At 56.2% G+C, this 13,042-nt stretch overlaps 1 protein-coding gene across 7 annotated transcripts in view; it reads left to right on the top strand.

Moving 5' to 3' along the window:
* Positions 1 to 12,162: 12,162 nt before the first annotated feature.
* VAV2 (vav guanine nucleotide exchange factor 2) overlaps positions 12,163 to 13,042 on the top strand; it is a 220,268-nt gene continuing 219,388 nt past the window's right edge. For all 7 annotated transcript variants that reach the window (XR_004031471.1, XM_030818134.1, XM_030818132.1 and 4 more), the window contains exon 1: positions 12,163 to 12,861. Coding sequence is in view for 6 of the 7 variants with exons in the window: in XM_030818134.1 (XP_030673994.1) it covers positions 12,658 to 12,861 (204 nt within the window). In the remaining variant the exon portion in view is untranslated. The remainder of the gene's footprint in view (positions 12,862 to 13,042) is intronic.

Below are 13,042 nucleotides of genomic sequence, written 5' to 3'. Positions count from 1 at the left end.
CGGGGTGTGTGGTGGGATGGGAGGGGGCTCAGGGCATCTGCAGGTGTCTGACTCTGCTCAGAAACAACACAGCACCCTCTAGGACCCCTGGAACCTCCCTAGCAGATAAGAGGCCAGGGCGGCAGCCTCTGTTTCTCAGACACATCTGACACCTCCCTCCTGACACTGTGACAATCCTAGACTGGCTCTGCATCTCCCCAGGCCTTGCACAGGGTGGATGGATGGATGGATTGGTGGATGGATGGATAAATGTACAGATGGATGGATGGATGGTTGGGTGGATGGATGGATGGATACATTTACGGATGGATGGATGGATGGATGGATACATGTACAGATGGATGGTGGATGGATGGTTGGGTAGATGGATAGACACATGGGTGGATGGGTAGATGGGTGGATAAATGGGTGGATGAATGGATGGATGATGGATGGATGGATGAGTGGATGAGTGGATGGGTAGAGGGTGGATGGATAGATGGAGGGCTGAGTGGATGGATGGGTGGGAGGATGGAATGGTGGATGGGTAGATGTGTAGAGGGATGGGTGGATGGATGGGTGGGTGGATGGATGGGTGGATGGATGGATGGATGGATGGATGGATGGATGGGTGGATGGGTGGATGGATGGGTGGGTGCATGGATGGGTGGATGGATGGATGGATGGATGGGTGGATGGGTGGATGGATGGGTGGGTGCATGGATGGATGAGTGGATGGATGGGTGGGTGGATGGATGGATGGATGGATGGATGGATGGATGGATGGATAGATGCATGGGTGGATGGATGGATGGATGGATGGATGGATGGATGGGTGGATGGGTGGGTGGGTGGGTGGGTGGGTGGATGGATGGATGCATGGGTGGATGGATGGATGGATGGATGGATGGATGGGTGGATGGGTGGGTGGGTGGGTGGGTGGATGGATGGATGCATGGGTGGATGGATGGATGGATGGATGGGTGGATGGATGGATGGATGGGTGGGTGGATGGATGGATGCATGGGTGGATGGATGGATGGATGGATGGATGGGTGCATGGATGGATGGGTGGATGGATGGGTGGGTGGATGGATGGATGGATGGGTGGATGGATGGGTGGGTGGATGGATGGATGGGTGGGTGGGTGGGTGGATGGATGGATGGATGGATACATGTACAGATGGATGGTGGATGGATGGATGGATGGATACATGTACAGATGGATGGTGGATGGATGGTTGGGTAGATGGATAGACACATGGGTGGATGGGTAGATGGGTGGATAAATGCGTGGATGAATGGATGGATGATGGATGGATGGATGAGTGGATGGGTAGGGGGTGGATGGATAGATGGAGGGCTGAGTGGATGGATGGGTGGGAGGATGGAATGGTGGATGGGTAGATGTGTAGAGGGATGGGTGGATGGGTGGATGGGTGGGTGGGTGGATGGATGGGTGGATGGATGGATGGGTGGATGGGTGGATGGGTGGATGGATGGGTGGGTGCATGGATGGATGAGTGGATGGATGGGTGGGTGGATGGATGGATGCATGCATGGGTGGATGGATGGATGGGTGGATGGGTGGGTGGATGGGTGGATGGATGCATGGGTGGATGGATGGATGGATGGATGGATGGATGGATGGGTGGGTGGGTGGATGGATGGATGGGTGGATGGATGGATGGGTGGATGGATGGGTGGGTGCATGGATGTGTGGGTGGATGGATGGGTGGGTGGATGGATGGGTGGGTGGATGGATGGATGGATGGATGGATGGGTGGGTGGATGGGTGGGTGGATGGATGGGTGGGTGGGTGGGTGGGTGGATGGATGGATGGATGTGTGGGTGGGTGGGTGGATGGATGGGTGGATGGGTGGGTGGGTGGGTGGATGGGTGAGTGGATGAATGGATGGGTGGGTGGGTGGGTGGATGGATGGATGGATGGATGGATGGGTGGATGGGTGGATGGATGGGTGGGTGGATGGGTGAGTGGGTGGATGGGTGGGTGGGTGGATGGGTGAGTGGGTGGGTGGGTGGGTGGATAGGAGAATGAACTCATGCTGGTGTGTAACTCTCATCAGTTGTGCTCAGAAAGAACACAGCACCCTCTGGGACCCCTGAGACCTCCCCAGGAGGCAAGAGGCCACGGTGGCAGCCTCTGTTGCCCAGAAACATGCAAGACCCTGTTCTGGGTGCTAGGAGGGCACAAAGGAGGTAAGCCCACAGGCCAAGCCCACAGGAGGCCACCCCACACCCAGGTAGACATTGCAGGACCTCTAAGCAAGGTACAGAGGGCACTGGGGAGGCCAGGAGATGGTCCCTGAAGGAAGTGATGGCTGAGCTGGGTTTTAGGAGACATACACATTTCCTGGGGGACCAACCTCCCATGGGCCCACTGCTGGACAAAGCCAGACACAGCTTGGTGTGGAGAGAATTTCAAGGGCATGAGTACTGTAGGATTTGGGGTGGGTCTGGAGAGTGACATAAATTAGACAGAGGGCTGTGAGGGGTGCAGAGGGCCTTGTGGATCATGCTCAGGAGGCTGGATGTGCTCAGAAGGCAGGGGGACCCAAGATTGTTGTTTTGTTTTGAAATATAACAAACAGCTTTATTGAAATATAAGTTGCATACTGTACAATCCACCCACAATTCAGTGGACAATTCAGTGGTTCTTAATGTATTCACAGAGTTGTGCAGCCATCGCCACCATCAATTTCATAACATTTTCATCACTCCCCAAACCCCTGTACCCACGAGCAGTCACTCCCCCTCCCCACCTCCTGGCATCTCGAAATCTATTTTCTGTTTCTCTGGATTTGCCTGTTCTGGACACTTCATAGAAATGGAATCATACAACGTGTAGCCTTTGTGTCTGGCTTCTTTCACTGAACATAAAATTTTGAGCTGCATCCATGTTGTAGCATGGATCAGAAAACTTCATTCCTTTTTAAGGCTGAGTAATATTCCACCATATGTTTATCCGTGTTTTTTGTTTTTGTTTTCGCTCTTGTTGCCCAGGCTGGAGTGCAATGGCACGATCTCAGCTCACTGCAACCTCCACATCCCAGGTTCAAGCAATTCTCTGCCTCAGCCTCCCAAGTAGCTAGGATTACAGGTGCCCGCCACCACACCTGGCTAGTTGTTATTGGTTTTTGTGTGTATTTTTAGTAGAGATTTTTTTTTTATTTTTATTGAGGCGGAGTCTTGCTCTGTCACCCAGGCTGGAGTGCAGTGGTGCAATCTCCACTCACTGCAAGCTCCGCCTCCCGGGTTCACGCCATTCTTCTGCCTCAGCCTCCCGAGTAGCTGGGACTACAGGCACCTGCCACCACACCCGGCTAATTTTTTGTATTTTTAGTAGAGATGGGGTTTCACCATGCTAGCCAGGATGGTCTCGATCTCCTGACCTGGTGATCCACCCGCCTCGGCCTCCCAAAGTGCTGGGATTACAGGCGTGAGCCACCGCACCTGGCCGAGATGGGGTTTTACCATGCTGGCCAGGCTGGTCTTGAACTCCTGACCTCAGGTGATCCACCTGCTTCAGCCTCCCAAAGTGTTGGAATTACAGGTGTGAGCCACTGCACTCAGCCCCGTGTTTTGTTTTGTTGGACTTTTGGGTTGTTTCAGCATTTTGGCTGTTTTGAACAATGCTGCTATAAATACAGGTGTGTAAGGTTTTATGTAGACACAAAGGTGGGCTTTGAGCAGCAGGGGGCATGATCAGATTTAAAGGGGTCATTCTTCCTGCAGGTGGGGATGGGGGTCATATGGAGAAAAGGGCCCAGAAAGGCTTGGCCAACCCTTGGGGAAGTATCACCCACACTCTCTCCCCAGTTCCCAGCATACGCACATGCACGCATACACGTATGTGTGTACATCTGAGCAGCCTCCAAGGCCTGCTATTGTTGAGTCTCCCAGGGACAGGCAAAGCTGGCTCAGTTCTGAGCTGATGGAGGAGAAGGGTCTCTTTAGTAGCGATCCTTGCATTCTTGTATTGATATGGGGGGTCAGCCTCAGTGCGGAACTGTTTACATCCCCGCTCTCCCAGAACCCCCATGGCCACGGGTGGGGCAGATCGCAATATGGCCGCTCATGGGAGAGGAGACAGAAGGTCATGCTGGTGAGGCAGAACCAGGCTTCAGGCAGGTAGACCCAAGCCCAAGTTCGAGATATCAGTGGCCACCAGGCATGTGTGGCTTCTGAGCTCTTGAAATGAGGCTTGTCTGACTGAGGAACTGAACCTTTATCTAATTTATTTTTTGTTTTTTGAGACAGGGCCTTGCTCTGTCTCCCAGGTGAAAGTGCAGTGGTGCAAACATTGCTTGCTGCAGCCTGGACCTCCTGGGCTCAAGCGATCCTCCCACCTCAGCCTCCTGAGTAGCTGGTACCACAGGTGTGTGCCACCATGCTTGGCTAATTAAAAAAAATATTGTAGAGATGGGGTCTCACTGTGTTGCCCATACTGGTCTCAAACTCCTGGCCTCAAGCAGTCCTCCTGCCTCGGCCTCCCAAAGTGTTGAGATTACAGGCGTGAGCCACTATGCCCGGCCTCTAATTTTATTTAATTTAAAAATTGATACTCAATTTCATTTTTGGCAAACTTCTAAGTTTATGTGAAACAATTTGGGTATGCAAATCTACTTGTTCAACTGTGAATTCTGTGAAACCTAAACACGTATCAAATGTGTCTGATGAAAATTTAGGGTTCAAACTGAAATATGCTATCAGTGCAAACCCCATGCTGGATTTTGAAACTTGGTGAGAAAAAAGAATGGCAAATGTCTCTCTAATAGATTTGTACATTGATTACATATTGAAATGATAACATTGCAAATATACTGGATCAAGTGCAGTGTATTACTAAAGTTGATTCCACTTCCTATTAATTATTTGTCAGCCATAAAAAGGGATGAAGTCCTTCCTGGTGCACGTTCATGGTGAATGGAACTTGGCATCATGCTGGAGGGAAGAAGCCAGGCACAAAAGGCCACACGTTGGCTGATTTCATTTAGATGAAGTGTCCTGAATGGGCAAATCCATAGAGACAGGAAGCAGCTTAGTGGTTGCCATGGCTGAGGGTGGGCAGGGTTGAGGAGGGCAGCTAAGGGATACGGGGTCTCTTTTGGGAGTGGCAGAAATGTCCCAGAGTTGGAGTACGTGACCTGTGGTCTGGCAGGGATGCTGTCTAGCAGGGTAGGGGTGGGCATGTCTCCTTGACAGTGCCCTTACTGCCCCTCAGAAGGTGCTGTGGCTAGAGGACAGCTGGAGGGGCCCAGGACAGGGTGGCATTGAACACCATTAAGGGCGTGGACAGGCTTAGAGCCCGGTGTCCCTTGACCGTGTCTTCCTAACAGCAGGGTGTGCTGCCTCCCTTTCAATAAGAGCCAAAGCTTCCAGAGTTTGGCAGGCTGAGCCTGCCAAAGAACACATTCAGGAGGCTCCCCAGCCTCCCCCTTGCATCGCATAACTCATAACCCATTCCCATAACTCACAGCCGGCCATGTGGGGCTTGGCTCATCCTCCTAGCTGGTCTGGGCCTCGCCTCCCTCTCCTGCATTGGGTTGGCCTGCTGGGCTGTGATGAGAGGGCTCCTGTAGAGATCCCAAGTCCACCTCCACACGCTGCCCAGCCTCCAGCCTACACGTGCATGAAGTCCGTTCACGTTCACGGAGGGAAGACTGTTTTCCCCTTCCTTAAAGCCTTGATTAGGTGCCCCTGAACTCGTGAGCTCAAAGACTCAAGGCAGTGCTCACAGAAAACTGCCCTGGTCTCCTAAATAGTCACTAGAAGGTGTTCAAACAATGGCCACTTGGCAGTAAGATTTCAGAGATTTCAGTTTAGGGTACGATCCATGGATTATGGCATTTGATTTAATTTTGAAAGTTGAACAAGAAGTAAAAAATCTATATTTTGCTCTTTCAAACAAAATGTAAAAGCCCCCACCCAGTAATTCAGTCAGACATCCTCTGACTCCATGGTGGGCCAGATGGTCTTTTTCTACACCTATAATTTCCCAGGAAATTGTGACAGCTGAATTTGCATGATGTAGCTACAAATGGAATTTGCACAATGTGTGTGTTCATGTGGTTTGGACATGAGAATAATTCCTTTATCCCGTCATGTTGGGAAGAGTCAAAACATTCACTTGCCCTTCCTCATGAACAAAGCCAGTGCTCAGTCAGTATTTTCTATGTGGAGGATGGAAGGATGGGTGGAGGGATGTGAGAGGGATACACAGAGGGATGAATACAGGGATGAATGGAGGGATGGGTGGGGGAGGGATGGAGAGATGAATTTAATAGGTGGAGAGATGAATAGAGAGATGGATGGGTGGATGGATGGAGGGATAGGTGGATGGATGGAGAGATGGGTGGAGGAATGGATGGGTGGAAGAATGGGTGGAGGGATAGATGAAGGGAGGGATGAATGGGGGGTGGGTTGAGGGATGGATGGGAGAGTAATGGGTGAAGGGATGGGTTGAGGGATGGGAGAAGGATGGAGGGATATAGGAGGGATGGGTGGAAGAATGAATGGAAGGATGGGTGGAGGGATGGATGGATGGAGGGATAGATGGAGGGAACAGTGGAGGAATAGATTGGTGGAAGGATGGAGGGATAGGTGGAAGGATGAGTAGAGGGATGGATGGAGGGAGGGATGGGTGGAAGAATGGATGGAAGGATGGGTTGAGGGATAGATGGGGAAGGATGGAAGGATGTAGGAGGGATGGGTGGAAGAATGGATTCCAGGACGGGTGGAGGGATGGATAGAGGGAGGGATGGTGGAGGAATGTGGGAGGGATGGATGGAGGGGTGAATGGAGGGAAGAACGGAGGGATGGGTGGAGGGATGGGTGGAGGGATGAGTGGAAGGATGGGTGGAGGGGTGGGTGGAGGGATGTGGTTTGGGTGGAGGGAGGGATGGGTGGAGGGATGTGGGATGGATGGAGGGGATGGATGGAGGGATGGATGGAAGGAGGGATAGGTGGAGGGATGGGTGGAGGGATGGGTGGAGGAATGTGGGATGGATGGAGGGAGGGATGGATGGATGGAGGGAGGGATGGGTGGAGGGATGTGGGATGGATGGAGGGATGGGTGGAGGAATGTGGGAGGGATGGATGGAAGGAGGGATGGATGGAGGGATGAGTGGAGGAATGTGGCATGGATGGAAGGATGGGTTGAGAGATGGATGTATGGAAGAGTGGGTAGCAAGATATAGGAGGGATGGATGGAGGGGCAGGTGGAGGGATGATGGACAGACTCCAGCCTTGGGTGGAGCTCCTTTGAAGAAGCTTCAGTCTATCCCTGGGATGCTGGCTGTGGAATGAGGGTCCCCTGAGCCTTGGACCTTTTGATGAAAAGTACTGAGACCTTGCAGCAGGTCTTGGTGTTTTGTTGGGGAAAACTGGACTGAGAAAGTGCCCAGGCTGGCTGTATGGAGGTTCTCTGGGAGGGCCTGTATGGAAAGAAACAGTCTTGAGTAAGAGGTAAACTCTTAAGCCTTTCCACTGTGGCATGTAATGCGCTAAGGGACACATGTATTCCTGTTCAGAAACCAGACCCTGGGGCTGCCCAGCGAATGAGGACACCAATTTGATGAGGGCAGCTCTGCAGAAACCCAGGAGTGGGGCGCTGGGCCGGTCGTGGACTCAGATTGTCCTGTGCCAGTGCCCTTGAAATCATTATTTATCAGCAGAAAACAAAAGCAAACCTTTCAGCTGGAGGCATGGGAGAAGGTGGACCCGAGTTCGAATGTGAACTCTGCCAGTTGCATAACCTTGGCCAAGTCACTCAAGCTATGTGAGCCAACCTCATCTGTAGCACAGTACGATGACAGTCCTCTCCTCCTAGGGTGTGGGTGGTCCTGGCTCAGGGCCTGGGTGCAGGAAGGACGTGCTGAGTGGTAGGCGGAGCATCACTCGTGGTGTGAGTGACTGTCTGGGCAGAGAAGCCAGAGGGGAAGCCCAGCCATGCTGCCCACATAAGGGCAGCCACCTGTCTACCCACTCCTTCCTCCAAAGGTCTCCTCTCTGGGACCCCGAGGATCTAAGAGTCACCAGGCTTCCAGGACCTCCAGGATGTGTGGAGATACTTCCAGTTGCCCTTCCCTCCTTTAAGTCAGATTCAGACCCTTCAGCTCCCGTTTCTCAGCCTTGCTACTCCTGCCTGTACTAAGGGCTCATTTCGGTACCACAGTGCGGGGGGCGGGGGTGTGTGCCTGTGGGTTCTAGGCACTGCGCTCTGTTGCTGACTCAGTATCCATGTGTTCTGGACATCAGATCATTTTCCCTCCCTCGTCACCTCCCCACCCACATCAGTGCATTAAGGGAAAGCAGAAAGTTCTAGGCGTGGAAAGCCCTTTCAGCAGCAGCCTCTATTTGGGGGTGCCCACAGGTGTCAATAAGGCCTGGTGTTTGGACTTGGCTTTTTCCTGTGTTGCTGGGTGACCTGGGGCAGCTCACCAATGTGCTTGGTGAGCTGGTTTTTCTGTTGGACCACTCAGTACAATAACAGTGACTAGAAGTGACGGAGTGGCTTGTGGTTTAAAGGAGGTGACCATCACCTACGCCAGCCACTCAGACTCAAGACACAGGATTGGTTACTGCAACTATGAATGCTGTTAAAACATAACAACTTGAAAGTGACAATGTGCGATGTAACTGCAATCTTATGTAGTGTAATGTTAATTCACATAGCGATAGTGTTAAAATATGCCACAAGTCAATAGATAAGATTATATGGCCTTTTATTTATTTTTTATTTTTTTGAAATGGGGTCTCACTTTGTCACCCAGGCTGGAGTGCAGTGGTACGATCTCGACTCGATGCAACCTCTGCCTCCTGGGCTCAAGTGATCCTCCCACCTCAGCCTCCCAGGGAGCTGGGACTATAGGCGTGCACCACCATGCCAGGCTAATTTTTGTATTTTGGTGGAGACAGCGTTTCACCATGTTGCCCAGGCTGGTCTTGAACTCCTGGACTCAAGGGATCCACCCGCCTCAGCCTCCCAAAGTGCTGGGATTACAGGCATGAGCCACCACGTCCAGCCTCCGATTACATTGCCTTTATAAGTTGTCTTTGGATCAGTTTAACTCATCTGTGGCTTCCGTGAAAGAATATATTGGATTTAAAAACCACAGTTACAGTGATTTGCTAGATTTCACCTGCAGTGAGGGGGGAGCCCAGAGGGTGCCCATCCGTGCAGAAGAGAGACAGGGTGTTACTGAGGGCTGACTGGGTGCTTGCTGGCTGCGGAGGACAGGTGGAAGGGCGGAAGCGGGTCCAAGGAGAGGGGGCCTGGGGCTTGGGGGGGGTGGGCCAGGAGGGGGCAGATGCTGGACAGAACAGGAAGGTGGACTGCTGGGACTCGCTGCCCGCATGGCTGCCGGGCAGAATGAGACAGGCGCTCAGGACACTGTGGTTTATTGTTCAATGCCTGAGATCATGGCAACACTGAAGTCCTTTGTGGTTTAAAAATCAACTCCTGCCCAAGCCCCACTCCAGGCAGAAGTAGTTCTCCCATGTCTGTCCCTCCATCCTCCATGTCACCCTCTCCTAGTCACCGCAACCATGATGAATCTCTGGTTGTCAACTCAAACCTCAGTTTCTCCTGGAAGCCTTGCCGCCCCCTCCCCGGGTGTGCCCTGCCTCGTGCCCTCCTCCACCGCCTGTGACCCTCCCCCATACTTGGGGTATGTGGCCCATGCTGGCACTTCTCGCTCCCTGGTTTAATCTACTCAGCTGGACTGGCAGCTGCTCACTGGCAGTCTGTGTAAGCAGCTCCCCCTGGAGCCCATCTCCAAGGTGTGATGGGACTCTCGCCCCCTGGAGGTGTGCAGCAGGCAGTCCTGGCGGACAGCCCTGAGTCCAAGTGGACGTGGATGGTGGTAGGATTTTCTGGAACAGCGTCCCCTCTATTATAGTCTTCCCGGCATGTGCCTTGAGTCCACACAATCTCGACCTACTAATTACACTCACACTAAAGGTTACAAAGGGAGCTCCTGCCCCATTTCCTTTACCTTTTATTTTATTTTTGAGACAGGGACCCACTGTGTTGCCCAGGCTGGTCTTGAACTCCTGGACTCAAGCCATCTGCCTGCCTGAGCCTCCCAAAGTGCTGGGACTACAGGCATGAGCTGCTGTACCTGGCCCCACCAAACTTTTATTCATTGATTCACATCCATCCTGCCCTCAGATCCTCCAAGGATTCTGGGAGGTGCACAGGGCCGGTGAATGTCCTATGCAGATCAGGACCTGGGAACCAGGGACGCCTGAGTGGCTCAGGGCCACTGTGGTGAAGTCTGTGTCTCCTGACTTGGGTCTTCTCAAGGGTCAACCCCAGATTTTCTGTGCAGCCCCTCCTGGGTGCAGCCACGTGCCCCGTGGCGACAGCACCACCAGGGGGCAGCAGGTACCCATGGCATTGTTGGCGGGCGGCTGCCTGGGTCCCAGACCTGGCCGGTCCTCTTGGCCAGAGCAGGCAGGCCCAGGACAGTGAAGACAGAGGCCCCCTTCTTGCTGAGGGAGCCACCTGGGGAAAGAGACATTTAGTGCATCAATGTGCCGTGCTCCAGGCGAGGGGTTGGGAGAGTGGGTAGCTCTTCCTCTCTGAGCCCTTTCTGTCCCAGCACAGTGGGAAGGCTCTGGGTAATTTATCCATCCATTCTTCACAAGCAAGTCCGGTGGGAGCCGGGTCTCCCCACTCTAGAAACGAGGGGATGAGGCTTTGCACGAGGAGGGATCAGTGCAGGCTCTCAGATGGGGCTGGAGGGCCCCGCTCAGGTTTCACTCCTGGCTTTCTGATTTCGTAGGGAGATGCTGATGGGTCCACTTGCTGCCCCATCTTGCTTCGGTGAGGAAGGCTCTCCTCCTTGCCCTAAAGGTGCCCACTGCTGCTTCCTCGGGGAAGGGCAAGAGACAGGAGCCCCAGCTCACCAGCCACCTGGCCTGAGTTTACTGCTGCAGGGGCCAGCTCCTTCCTGACCTCTCTCTACGGGCCAGACCCTAAGCTGGAACCCCCTGCTTCCACCTCAAGTGGAGAAGGGATGAGTCTCACTCTCTGCAGAGGCCAGTTTCCAGGACAGGACCCCCATCGGAGGCCCTGGGCCCAGGGGACCCTCTCTGGGCTCGCATCCCCCTGTTCCGGCCCCTGCACAGGGAAGCCAAGGGGTAAGGGGCCTGGGGGCTGCCCAGTGCTGCCCCAGCTCATACAGGCCCAGGATTCCACCGGAGTCCAGGGTGGGAGCCCTTAGAAACCGCACCCCAGCCTCTGGGGCTGAGCCAGTCTCAGAGAAGGGCTTGGACTTGCCCGGTGTCCCCCAGTGAATCAGCAGTGAAAACCCGCGGTTCCCGGCAGCTGAGCCAGGATCCATATAATTTCAGTTGCAGAATCTGTTTGTCCTTGAAGCCCCTCCTACCGTCACACGTTGCCAGCTGGACAGACCGCGCCCCCACCACCCAGGGTGTGGCCTAGAAGGGAGATCAGGGCGGATCAGCACCGGGGCCGGCTGCGACCCTGGGCCGGAGAGCACCTTCCTGCCCTCACTCTTGTCACGCATTCCGCCCTGGACGCCAGGAACTGCCCGCTGGGCAGCTGCGAGTGGCCAGGACTCTGGCCAAAAGCTGGGGAATCCTGGCCTTTATGCAGGGTCGGGGGTCTTCCTGTGGGCCCCCGGCCAGGGCGGAGGACAGGAAGAGGGTTCTAAGAGTCCTGGGCCCGCGTGCTTTCAGCCTCAGCCTCGGGTATCCCGCCGGGGCGGCTTGATGGGCTAAGGGGGCTCAGGAAGCCTCGGCCCAGCCCGGTGCCCCCTCCCGAGTCTGTCGTTTCCGAACGGCCATGCGAGGGCGCCCAGCGCGACAGGGACCACCTCCTGACCTCCACGGAGGACCAAAGGCACCGGGGGGACGCCCGGCCATCACTCCACGGGCGAGGTCGCTCCCCCACGGAGAAGGGCTCCCCAAAGTCCGAGCGCCCTTGGAGAAAGCCGGCTGGACCTAGGCCTGCGCCGCAACCCCCGCCCACCGCAACTTTCGCGGGCGGTAGCGGGGCAGGAAGTGGGGGGGCGGGGGCGGCGCTTGGAACGCGGGGAGGTGCCGGGCGAGTGCTCCGGCCCCGCCCCTGCCCCGCCCGGCCGTGGCCGCGCCCCCTGCGCCCCCAGCGCCCCGAAGCCGCCGAGCCGCGGAGTCGTCGAGTCGCAGCGCCGGGCGTGGGGATTGCGGGCGGGGCGAACAAAGCGGCGGCGAAGCGGGCGGCCCAGGCCCGGGACGCGCGGAGCGAGCGACCCCGCCGGGCCTTTGTCTCGGGTGGGGTAGGAGCGGCGGCGGCCGCGGGGCGCCCCGAGCGCAGAATGCGGCGCCCGGCGGCGCAGATTGGGGAGTGCTGCGGCGACTGGCTGCGTGGAGACCGGCCCGGGGCCCGCAGGCACTTGCGTGTGTGAAGCGGGGAGATCCGGCGCGCTGCCCGTTGCCCGCCCCGCGGCCGCACGTGGGCGGGAGCGGCGGCCCGAGAGGAGCCCGAGGAGGAAGAGGAGGGGACGCGCGGCGGCGCAGCGGGGGACCTGGGGCAGCCCGCGCGAAGCCCCGCCCCGGCCCTGAGCCCCGCGCGCGCGGGCGGGATGCCCCGCGGCCGCTGCACTTTGGCTCGAGCACTGCCCTGAGCCGGTCGGGCCCGCGGGCGCCATGGAGCAGTGGCGGCAGTGCGGCCGCTGGCTCATCGACTGCAAGGTCCTGCCGCCCAACCACCGGGTGGTGTGGCCCTCGGCCGTGGTCTTCGACCTGGCGCAGGCGCTGCGCGACGGGGTCCTTCTGTGCCAGCTGCTGCACAACCTCTCCCCCGGCTCCATCGACCTCAAGGACATCAACTTCCGGCCGCAGATGTCCCAGGTGAGCGCCCGGCACGGCGGGAGGGCCCCGGGGCTGCGGCGTTCGCGCTGCCTGACGCGCGGACTGAACGCGGAGGTCGCAGCGGCGGCGGCCCAGGCGCCCTGGCTGGGGCGGCCGGGCCCCGGGACGCGGGCGGGCGGCTGGGAGGGTGCGCCCTGGGCCTCCGAGACGCGACCTCAGG

This window comes from Nomascus leucogenys, chromosome 8 (assembly GCF_006542625.1).
Source record: "Nomascus leucogenys isolate Asia chromosome 8, Asia_NLE_v1, whole genome shotgun sequence".
Classification (NCBI taxonomy): domain Eukaryota; kingdom Metazoa; phylum Chordata; class Mammalia; order Primates; family Hylobatidae; genus Nomascus; species Nomascus leucogenys.
Note: the sequence above shows the minus strand (reverse complement) of the source record. Positions and strands in the feature narration are given on the sequence as shown.